The sequence below is a fragment of the Opisthocomus hoazin genome, chromosome 2 (assembly GCF_030867145.1).
Source record: "Opisthocomus hoazin isolate bOpiHoa1 chromosome 2, bOpiHoa1.hap1, whole genome shotgun sequence".
Classification (NCBI taxonomy): domain Eukaryota; kingdom Metazoa; phylum Chordata; class Aves; order Opisthocomiformes; family Opisthocomidae; genus Opisthocomus; species Opisthocomus hoazin.
In genome coordinates, this window is record NC_134415.1 from 38,299,932 (window position 1) to 38,311,862 (window position 11,931).

At 50.6% G+C, this 11,931-nt stretch overlaps 1 protein-coding gene across 1 annotated transcript in view; it reads right to left on the reverse strand.

The window, feature by feature from the left end:
- ACSS1 (acyl-CoA synthetase short chain family member 1) overlaps window positions 1-9,145 on the reverse strand; it is a 39,037-nt gene extending 29,892 nt beyond the window's left edge. Inside the window, exons 1-2 of the mRNA XM_075413231.1 lie at window positions 8,848-9,145; window positions 4,985-5,081 (exon numbers count right to left, since the gene is read on the reverse strand). Coding sequence (XP_075269346.1) covers window positions 4,985-5,081; window positions 8,848-9,145 — 395 coding nt within the window. The remainder of the gene's footprint in view (window positions 1-4,984; window positions 5,082-8,847) is intronic.
- Between the last annotated feature and the right edge of the window lie 2,786 nt (window positions 9,146-11,931).

The following is an 11,931-nucleotide window of genomic DNA, read 5'->3' on the forward strand; positions in this document are numbered from 1 at the left end:
TTTGGATCAGGCTGAAAGTATTTGAAAATTCAGGTCAAATGCCCCAGACAGATTAGTGTAAAACAAAACAATACCAAACCAGATTTGGGCATCTCTCAGCCCAACATCTTCACATCTCACTTCCTAGCCATTGCTCTACATGAATTACTGTGGAGCAGCAGAGTTCAAAGCCTGCCTCTACCTTGCAATCACAACTCCACAGGCACTGTTGTTTGAGCTGTGAGTTCAGTTTCCCCCGGGACACAGTAGGTCTTCACACCCCATCCCTTCTTCGTGGGTCAATGTTCTGGCCACAAGGATAATGCACGAACCTATTCCACCCTCACCGCAGCTTCAGTGACAGTGCCTCAGTTTAACCCTCCATTTCCCTCTCTTTTTGCTAAATAGATAAAACATCCGTTTCCTTTTTTCCCCAAAAGGAAAACTCAACATTTTTTCCATTTTAGTGAGAATAACTGAAAAATATAAAGCTCAACATGAAATTTTTCAGCTGTAGGTTCAATTGCTAAGCCGAGCACAATTCTCCGGCCTTCCTGCAGATACCGTGAAGCCAAGGCAAGGAGAACCCCTTGTGACCTTTTTCAGGTGAGAAAGTGAAAAGTCCCTGAGACGCCTTGGATGGAGAAAGCCAAAAGCCTGGGCAAGGTTCACTTGCAAATTAACTTCAGAAGCCAACTCTGGAAAGAAGTGAGAGTTTGCTGTCAATGGGAAACACCTTCTGCATTGCATAGCCTGGTAAGTACCCACGTGGCTTCCAGCTGCAGTCTTCCCTGGGATCTCTAACACAATTTTAATCATTTCAGCTTAGGCTGAGGAACCACCATCTGCTGGCTTGTTAAAGGCATAGCTGTGATGTGGCTAATGAACATGTCCAATGACTTCTCTTCCACCTACCTAGGACCCTATGAAAAGCTACCTAGGACCCTGATTTCTGGCCCCTCAGCTTCTGCTTTCCTCTCTCTACTTTAAATTCTGCATTTTGAACATTCGCTCTGCCAGCAACATTTTCTGCCCCGGAGTGAGCTCCTTTGTAAATTAAAACCCTTCTGCTGAGACCCAGCTTGCAACCCTTCGCAAAAACAGGTTAGCTAACAAGTACTGCTGCCCACTTCTTCGCACGGCTCCCTCTGGCAATATCCATAGGATTTTGCAGTGCTAGGAAACACTGGCTCACAGGTGGCTAAATTGTGGAGACCATGGTAAACAAGGGAACACTGGAGAGAATAAATAACCTCTTGTGAGACAGGGGGAGGTCTGGCATAACTTTAACTGCTGTCTTTAGCATTCCTTGGAGCTGAGCTTACAAAGGCTGCAACGCAACAGCTCCAACCACCAACTCTGCCTGCTTATATAAGGCACTTCACAACATAGTGCCCTTCAAAACCCAGGCTCAGCAATGCGCTGGGGAATTCCTCTGCAAGGTTTCAAAGCTCCTGGGCCCTGACAACATCCACAGAGCAGAACAAAACACTCCCAGGCCTGATGGACCCTTCTGCCAATTCAGCTGGCTGCTCACAGTGGCACGCTCCTGCGGGTTAACTGCTACTTTGCTACTGCCCTACAATGGTTTTATGGTGGTTTAGTCTCCAGAGAGCCAGAACTCTTGATAAAAGGTTGGCATGATCTGTCCCCACTTTGCTGACTGCAGTCACCAAATCCCAGGAGGGCTGCATGCCCTGTTAACACAAAGCAGTAACAAAACAAGTCTCCTGTCTTCCCATTCAAACCTGGACATAATTTTAAACTTTGTTGGATTTCTGCTTGATAAAAATGAAAGCCAGAGGGGAGAAAAAGCACCAGAGGCACCAGGGAAGCTATTTTCCCAAAAGGCTGAGTTGCATCAGCTGGAGAGACAGGACAAAACTCAGCAGTGAAAAAGACTGTCACAACCGAGCTTGTAAGGGCAGCAATCGTCATTCAACCGAAACCAAAACGTTTCACCCACAGTTTTGTGCATCTTTGCCAATAAGGAGGTGTTTGAACTCCTCTCCTAGCAGAGCACCAGAACCCAGTTGCACAAACACAACGGACCTTGCTGACAAGCGTGCAAGGGGCCGTAGACTGACTGATGGCACAGCCCCACCAGCTCTTTGCTCACTGCAAGCGAGGCAGGCAGCAGGGCAGCAGGGGCAAGCGGTGGCTTTTACTTCTCCCAAGGATGAGCAAGCTGGGACAGTGCTTTCCAGTGTGGCTGCATTTTCTTGCCAGTGCATAGAGAAGTCCCCACTGGTCGAGGCCTTCCCCTTCCTCTGGGAGGAGGAAGCCCGTTCCAGCCCTTTTCCTGCACAGCCGTCTGCTTCCTTTGCTGGCCGTGATGGGAACGGGGCCAGCGCTCAGCTGCTTTCTGGCCCCTGATGGCTGCCCAGAGGAGAAGGGATAACACCCACGCCACCAGTGTGTCTTTCCTTGTGCCACTCAGGGCTTATCTATGAGGAGAAGCAGCTCATAGCAGCAAGCTTTGCAAAGCAAATAATGCAACAAACTGGTGCCTTGTACTCCTCTATACATAAGACCGGGACACCTCCCAGCTGAGATTCCAGGACCTTCCTCAAAGCCGGTCCATGAGGCAATGACCAAATTAAAGTCTTCACTTTCCTAGCACGTGAATTCACGGCTGCTGGACCACTAACAGAGCATCCAAATCCTAAGGAAAGAGGCACATTTCCTCTGCCACAGGGAGCAGAGTTTGGGTCCTCCTGATATCCAGCATCCCACTCACGCCCTCTTCACACTGGGGCTGTCGTGCACTGAGGCTGGCATGCAGAGATCACTCTGCTACAGAAGGCTCTCGGAGTGCTACTCAGCCAACATCACAGTTTCTGGGCCACCTCTTTTTCTGCTATGCTTTCCTTCACAAAACTTCTATCTAGAAGAAGATGCTACTACAGAAAGTTTTCAACTAAGCTCGGCCTCAAAGGGAGGTCAGTGCCAACATGCCTTTGAAAACCTTAGCGATTCATTTAAAACCTTTAAAAATGCAGCCCAAAGGTCACAGAAGAGGCAAAACTTGATTCTCTCCTTGTGCACACACCATATATCATCACTGTTTTCAACAAAGCTATTCCTGACTTCATGAGATAAGCAGACAACCAAGCAACCTGTTTTACCATGTTGTAGGAGAAACCATCACTCAAATGCAGCCACGTCTCACCAAAAGCATCAGGCAGAAACAGGAACGTGGCTCTCAAATACAAGCAGCAGTTTCAAAATAGAGGTTGCCAACTTGTCCTTCACTTGGATGTTCTTCTTTCTGGTTGCTAATTACTGTGTCTTTGTAAGGCCACACAAAGATGGATTCAGTTTTCAGATGTGCGTTACTTGTTTTCAAGCCACAGCAATCACAGATCCACAGGCTGAAAATACGCTTTCCTCCAAATACATTTCGGTATGGCCAAGAAAAAATCAGTTCTGTTACTGTTCAGAAAGGCCTTCTCATTTCTCCAGAGATCCCCAGAAGACAGTTTGAGGGCTTGGAGCAGCTCAGCACATTTTAAGTAGCACAGACTAAGGGGGAGCTTAGAGTTGCCTTGAATGAGGCTGTGCTATCTAACAGGCTGCTCTCCTTCTCACGTTAATCAGAGCACAATTCCCAACTCTGAGCTACCCCCATTTTCACACCTGGGGCACGAAGAGAGTGATAAAAGCACGTACACCACCCCAAACTCTGGGAGAAACCTTTGGTTCAATCTGCTTTTCTACCACCAGAACAGCAAAAGCAAAACTCAAAGCACTTAGCCAAGCTACCCAGTTGGTTACAACACATTTATATCATAACATGCCTACACAGCCTGTCAAATAACAATACCAAGATTAAAACCAATCCACTCCTTCCACAGCTTTACATCAGCCAATGTTTATTTCTGTTGCATGGAGCACTAATCTCTCAAAGCTATTTGTACACCCACTCCTCCCTGCTATCCAGATTCTTCAATCCAACGAATAAGGTTTTCAGGGGCTTTGATAAATGCTAGAGGTGAACCAGACCACCAGAACCTATTTAGATTCAAGAAGCTCCTAACTATCAACGAGCTACAGAAAACATTTTGTACAAAAGACATATGCTAGGATTTCCTACATCTCCTCTGCTTTCTGATCCAGCAGATCAAACAAATGGCTCGCTAAAATATGCAGTGAGGAATGTACAGGTCTGGGAAACCTTCAACCCTCACTAGAGAGGCAGATGACGTAAAACGCATTTTTTCAGACAGATCTGCCTCCTAAATAAGGGCATATAGCAGGGAGAAGAAAAATATGCTTCAAAACTGCAATATTCTCACAAACCCTACAATCCATAGCAGCAATTACAAGTCAGCATCCCTCAGAGGACCCTCAAGATTGCTCTAAACTGCACTGAGGACGGGGAAGAGAAACACAGGGAGCTTCAAAATCCCCTCCAGCCAGGACTTGGTATCATGCTATTGACCATCAACACAAGATGTTTGTACCAAGACATTTGCTGCTGTGCTAAAACTGAAAGCTGCTCACAGAAATTTTCCCATGAACACTTCTAACGAGCAAAAAGAAAACTAGTAGGTGAGTACACAAGCCAGGGAGAAAAAACAAGCCTTTCTCTTCTAAAAGATCTCACTTAGAGAGAGGGAATCTACAGGCAGGCCACCATAACCACAAGATGATGCCAGATCTCAATCTGAAATTTGCAGCAGCTGTCACGAACGTGCATGCAGTGTACCTCTCACGCTGTAATATGCTTATTATATACAGGTGTCTAAGATCAGGGCGCCCTCTCCATGAAGAAGCCAAGGGACAGATATTATTTCTCAGTGGGAACATGCCTCCGTTTTTCAGGAGCTATCTCACCATGACACCACAACCTAGTCACAGCGCTGCAGCTGCGTGTCCTACAGGCTTGGAGTACCTTGGAAGGACGTAGAGTTTCCCAGGGGTCTGATATCAGAGGAGCAGCTCTTCTCCCCACCCCACCACATTGTCAAGCATCGTAAAGCCTCATGAGAAGATGCCATACCTGTACGTGATATGCACTGCGGTGCCAGGCTCGTCTCTCTCCCAAATCAAAGCAACTCTGTTCGGAGACTTTTCAACATGTTGATCCAAGCAATTTACTGTAAGAAAACAGAGGTTTAAACAACGTCTGACCACATGCAATGTGTTCTGTAAACTTAGCTTGGTCAAGTGTAACAGCAAGAGAGCACAAGACGAAACAGCATTTGTTAGCTAGCTAGCCACACGCTCATTTATGACACTTGGAAGTTGTCCTTTACAGTGATAGCATTTGTAGCACTGGTAAAGCTGTCCTTTGCGATAACTGTAGTATGCAAATACTACAAATACTACACTTAATTGGTACAGCTGCCTTAGAGACAGCATCCCCACGAGAGGCCTGAGCTGATTCAGCTCAGCTTAGCTCCACTAGCTAAGCTTAAACCAGCCCAAATCTCTCCCCTGCTCCCAGCAGCACAAAGACACGACATTCTTTTGGTGTTTTTGCTCCACAGAGCAGCATTTCACTACATAAATCAGACAGACTGTCTTCCCCAGCTTCCATTTTTAGCACTGCATCATCTGAATTTTCTAATTAAAGCCTAGGTGAAACATTTTTATTCCAAAGTATAATGGAAAAGCTGAATCTCAACTAACTGAAAATAACTGAAATCTAGGATCTAGGGTAAACTCACGGAGTACAGACATCTACACATTACCAGACATCTGGGAAAGACGAACATGTTTCAAGCTGTGTGCTACACCTCCTAAAACCTGAAGGTATAAAATTACCTTCTGAAGGTATATCTCTCCTCCAACAGCTAGAGGTAGAGGAAACCTGAACAGCAATGTGAGACGCTCAAGCGGACTTGGGGAGAGCAGCCACCCTGAAGAAACTTATAGAGAGTCCACCCAACAAACCTGCCTGCATGTTCAGCAGCATCTTGCCCACCTGTTAGAGATTAACCTTGCAAAGCATTAATTCCAAGCCTAAACCACTTATATAAATATAAATATTTATAATATATTTTATAATATAAATATTATTTATTATATAAATAATAAAGATTATTATTTCATTATAATCTTCCAAAGGCAGTTACTTTATTTCGATAGACAAATATTAAAAACCAGTCAGGCACACTGCTGTATAATTCAGAGAAAACCCTTAAAAAAATTCTGAGTTTCAGATCGTATTTCCTGGAAACATTAATACTGGTGGGGAAAGATTTCATTCTTCCAGACAAATTAAGTGCAACGAAAGCCGCCTATTGCTGTCATGATTTGTGAAGTTTAAGTACACTGCAGCCCAGGAGTCGGCCTCCACTGTTCTGTGATCACAGCTGATTTACACCACCATATGTCGGGTGGGAAAGAGCCCCTAAAGGTGCACAGAGCGAGAAATCCCTCAGAATTCAGCATATTCCATTAGAAGAACAACTATCAGTCTCAAAAATATGCTAAAACGCTCTTCGGCTGTTTAAAGTCTTTTATTTTTTTATGTAAATTCCCATATACTACATACTGTAATATACAATACTATAAAACTAAAGGAGACAAAGCCATCTTAGGTCATCCTCATACGATACAGGACAAAAGCTCTAATGGGGAGCGCTTTAAGCAGTTATACAGAATGACAGAATGGTGGGGGTTGGAAGGGACCTCTGGGGATCACCCAGTCCAACCCTCCTGCCAAAGCAGGGTCACCTACAGCAGGCTGCACAGGGCCGCGTCTAGGCGGGTCTTGAATATCTCCAGAGAAGGAGACTCCACAACCTCCCTGGGCAGCCTGTTCCAGTGCTCCGTCACCCTCAGAGGGAAGTTCTTCCTCATGTTCAGACGGAACATCCTCTGCTTCAATTTGTGCCCACTGCCCCTCGTCCTGTCGCTGGGCACCACTGAAAAAGAGTCTGGCCCCATCCTCCTGACACCCACCCCTGAGACATTTATAAGCATTACAAGATCCCCACTGGTTTCCTCTGCTGTCCATCCACAGGTAATTGGATCTGCTGTGGCTTGGTACACGACCCTTAGCAACTCCCACCTCCGAGCTCATTGCAGCAACACCCTCACGTACTGCGCCATGATACAGTAAATCACATTAAAGGGGATTCGTTGCCCAAGCAGCATTTCTTACTTGTGAGCAGCAGTACTAGCCTTCAGAGGGAATTTCTGCTTCTGCTGAGCCAAGTGAGAGCTTTAGCTCTTTGCTCAGGAAGAACCGGCAGGTGAACCAAATGCTATCTATTTCCATGCTGATCCTAGGCTTACGAGAGCCTCTTGCTCATTTCACAAAACAGAATGTAACAACCTTCCCCTTACTGCTATACCCTAATCGTTTCTTCATACATTTTCCTGCCTCCTCAACAATGCTTGGAAAGGATTCATTTTGGTAAGACATTCTCCTGAGCACCCAGTGCCTTGGAATGGCGGTAGTTTGTTGGGGTATTTTCCAGGCCAGCAGCTACAGCGCAACAAATTCAGAAGCGCTGAAGCTCGCAGCACCCCCACATCCTACCACAAGGTCTCCCCAAGCAAAAAGCAGCAGATGACTGCTGCCTGTGGTCCAGCTGCATTGGGAGACGGGCACACAGCATGCTCTGGGTCAGGAACCAGAACTGTTGCAATGTTTCTGCAACTAGCATTCCAATCAATTGATTAAGGGGCAAAACCAGAGCCTCCCAACAGAAAACCAGTCACCTGGCTGTGGCCGAATACCACCTTCATCACATTTTAAAAGAAGAAAACCAGCAATAGAGAAATTGCTTAATTCTGTGCATCTGTGTTTCAATGGTCTATGATTGTTTTTTTAACCCATGGAAAGAAAACTGAGTGGCATTTATTGCCTGCACAAGAACCAGACCCAAGACATTATCTAAAATTGGGTGCAGAAATTTCTGGATTTCGGACACCTGGCCCACATGGGATCTGGAAGAAAGTGCCGATTCCACTCTACAGAGGAAAGAAACGGATCCCTGAAAGTCCCTGCGCTCAGCCAAGAACTTCATTTCAACAGGAATCAATGAAAACAAAAGTCTGACTAAAATTCCTCTTATGGCTGGGTGCTAGAAGCAGGGCTGCACACACACCTCCATTAACTTGGGGTCCGCTGCTGGGAATCATCTCCTGGGAGGGGACGCCTCCCCTATGTTCTCTGAAAGACCTGAGGAGGGTTTGCTCTTTCGCCGTGAAAAAAGGTGGGCAGGGATGTCCCAGTTCCCGCACTACTGAACCGGTGACGCAAGCACTCTCTCGGGAATGGGAAATTAAGAAACGTTACAAGACTTCACCACCGAGCTGTACCCTGGACAGGGCTGGGGCTTGCTCCCGCTGGACGAAGCACGGCCGCGGCACAGAAGAGCCTCCGAGGCAGCCACGGCCAGGAAGAAACTCAGAGGCGGTCAGGACTGCCACCGCCAATTTCTCTGCTCCTTCGCGTGTGCGGCCAAGTTGGAGGAAGAGACCCAGCTCCTCGTTTCAGAGCGAGAAGAGGCTGCAGCTTCCCCCCCGGCAGAAGATGGGGGTTCGCACCGTCCCCCAGCCTTGGTTCACCCTGGCGCCGCGGAGCCCACCACGGCACCAAGCAGCCCCCCGCAGCCGGGGTCGAGGGGGGCACGGCCGGGGCCTCCTCTCGCCATCGCCCCAGGGCCAGAGGCTCAGCGGGGTTATCCCCGGCTTCGGGTCCTCTCCCCGCTCCCCCGCGTTTCGCAACGCCCGGCAGACCCGCCCCGAGGGCCGCCCGACCGAAATCCTCGGGGTTTTCCCCCCCAGAGAGGGAAAAGCACCCCAGAGCGAAACCTCCCGGCCAGCCCGAAGGCGGCGGCGGGCGGGGCGGCCCCCGGGGCGCGGCGGGGCGCGGAGGGATGCGCGGGCCCGCGGGCGCCTTACCGGAGACGTTGAGGCGGCCGCCGAGGAACCAGCGGGCGGCGCCGGCGGCCGGGCCGGCCTGGCAGGCCGTGTGGAAGGGGCTGTCCCAGCGCAGCGTCCCCCGGGCCACCTCAGCCCAGAAACCGGCGGGGTCGCGGGCCGCCCGCTCCCGCCAGACCCCGTACCCGCCGGGCGGCAGCGCAGCGGGGCCCCCCGCGTCGCTGCTGCAGCGGCGCCGGGCGCCGACCGCCACCCGTCCCGGCGGGAGCGGGAGGCTGAGGGCGCGCAGCACCCGCGCTCGGGCCGCCGCCAGCGCCATCGGCCACGGCCCTCCGCCGCCGTCGGGGCCCCGCCGCGCCCGGCCCCGGCGCCGCCCCCGGCCGAGGAACAGCCCCCGCCCGCCGGGAGAGACCGCCTGCGGGGAGGGGCTGCCCCCGGCGGGGCGGCCCCGGGAGCGCCCCGCCGCCGGAGGGTACCCGCACCCCGCGGGGCCGGGGGCACCCCACACCCCGAGACACCCGTGCAACCGCACGGGCCCCGCACCCGGGGGCACCCCTGCTCCCCGAGAGACCCCCCTGGACCCTCACGGCCCCGGGAGCACCCCGAGACCCCCCCCCCCCCCCGCAGTCGCATGGGCTCCGGATCACCCCGCATCCAGAGAGACGCGTCCTCACAGCCTTGGGAACACCCGCAGCGCTCACACAGGTGCCCTCCACCCAGAGAGACACCTGCCCAAGTGCACCCTTGTGTCACTGAATCACAGAATGTTCGAGGTTGGAAGGGACCTCTGGGGATCACTTAGCCCAACCCTCCTGCTGAAGCAGGGTCACCTACAGCAGACTGCACAGGACCGTGTCCAGGCGGGTCTTGAGTATCTCCAGAGAAGGAGACTCCACAACCTCCCTGGGCAGCCTGTTCCAGTGCTCCATCACCCTCAGAGGGAAGAAGTTCTTCCTCATGTTCAGACGGAACTTCCTCTGCTTCAGTTTGTGCCCATTGCCCCTTGTCCTGTCGCTGGGCACCACTGAAAAGCGTCTGGCCCCATCCTCCTGACACCCACCCTTGAGGTATTTATAGGCATTTATAAGGTCCCCTCGCAGCCTTCTCTTCTTCAGGCTGAACAAACCCAGCTCCCTCAGCCTCTCCTCACAGGAGCGATGCTCCAGTCCCCTCACCATCCTCATCGCCCTCCACTGGACTCTCTCCAGTAGCTCCTCATCTTTCTTGAAGCGGGGAGCCCAGAACTGGACACAGTACTCCAGATGGGGCCTCACTAGGGCTGAGTAGAGGGGAAGGAGAACCTCCCTCGACCTGCTGGCCACACTCCTCTTAATTGGAGCAACCCCCAACCCCCACGACACCCACAGAGATACACCCTGCCCTGACACTGCCCAGGGGACACCCCCTGCACACACCCTCATCACCACAGGCACAGGCGCACAGAGCAGCACTGGGCGCACACACACACTGTCCTGCCAACGACAGCAGCGGTGGGATGTCACCACATGCCTGGACACTGACCACGAAGCCAGCACAGCAGCGGTGGTGCGGTCCTCAACTGGCGTGCCCAGCCCTCGTGCACGGACAGCGGTTGTGCCCGCGGGTAGGTGTGAACACACTGCGCACTGACACGCGTCGTACCCCCGTCCTTGCTTTGCTCGGAGCGGGGCAAGTCTCTCCGAGTAGGTACATGTCCACTCTCTGCTTGGCAGCTCTGTGAGCATCGTCGTTACCACAACGTGGAGCTCCTGGCTTTGGTATCACACTACTTTGTCCTCTGTCTTAATTTCAGCACCAGGTTTAGCCCTGACTTTATAGCGCAAAGACTCAAGGATGAGCAGCGAGATTTTACAGCAGGTAACACAGAGCTTCTTCCCCGTGCACAGTACGGACAGCTTTGCTGGACATGAAGAAATCGATTCTTTTAGAGGCAGCCTGGTCCAGCCTCCCAGCACAGAGTTTGGAAGCTGGTGTTCGAGCAGCAAGGTCTGGGCATCCTTAAGAAGTGCCAAGCTACCTGATCGCCAGCTCAGCTCACTCCCAGAGTCTGGGCAGACAAAGCACGTTTCACGTTCAAGGTTAAAGACTTGAACTTATTCTTTATGCTCAGCTGAAGCTTATTCTAGCAGTGATAGTGACAGGCAGTGTTTTCTGTAAAGTTTTCCTATTCTAGGAACATCACCAGACACTTTATCTAGGTAAAAAATACAGATTTTATCAGGATTTGGATTTCTGGCGCTTGTGACGTTTGTAGCTGTGTTTTATAGGTAACATGCAAGAATAAATATACCCTGAACTTCCTCATAAAGTTTGCATTACCGCAGTGCTGCTGCGGCCCGGCATTCCTTCCTTGTGTTTCAAAACGCCAAGTGAATGGGTTTGCCAAAGTGCAAAGTTTTGAACCGCAGCACCTGTGCCGCCTGGCACCAGACCGCAGCACGGAGCGCTGCTCAGCCTTCGCTTGCTTTGCTTAAGGACTGATCAAAAGATTTCCATCAAACAATACTTCTATGCAAGCCACCCCCTACTCCTCAAGATTTGGGAGGAATGCTTTTCACAAAACAAGCAAATGAGTTGTCAAAAAAACTGAGCTTGAATTTAAATACTTTGGCCTGAAAACCTAGCTGCTTCATTTGTAGACCTTGAAATCTTCTGCGCAAGGTGCCTATCTCTGGATTTTTTCCATATAAGGCTGATTTTCCTTTTCCACCAACGAGTTTTATTTTTCTCATGCTTTGCCAGACCACACCCTCACCCTCAAGTTTTGACTGTCTTTTTCCTCAAAGCAAGCCGTGACCATCACAGCTCGGATGTAATCCAGCCTAGAGGCCACCCCATCTCCCTGTTCAACTGGATTGCTGGGCAGGACAAGCACAACCCCAAATCTCCTTTCTTGCCTCCAAGAGAGCTGAGGAGAGGGGAGAATGAGTCCCTGGGATTTTCTGATGCCTACTTGCCCTAGCTATGGCTTTCTGGTGGTGAAGGCTGTCATCAGGCTGTTGACTTTTGAGAACTAAGGCGTGTTACAGCAATTCTCATCAAGTACAGCACTTGATTATGCCAGAAAATGCTGGTGCTGGATAAAAGACAGGTTATGGAATTGCT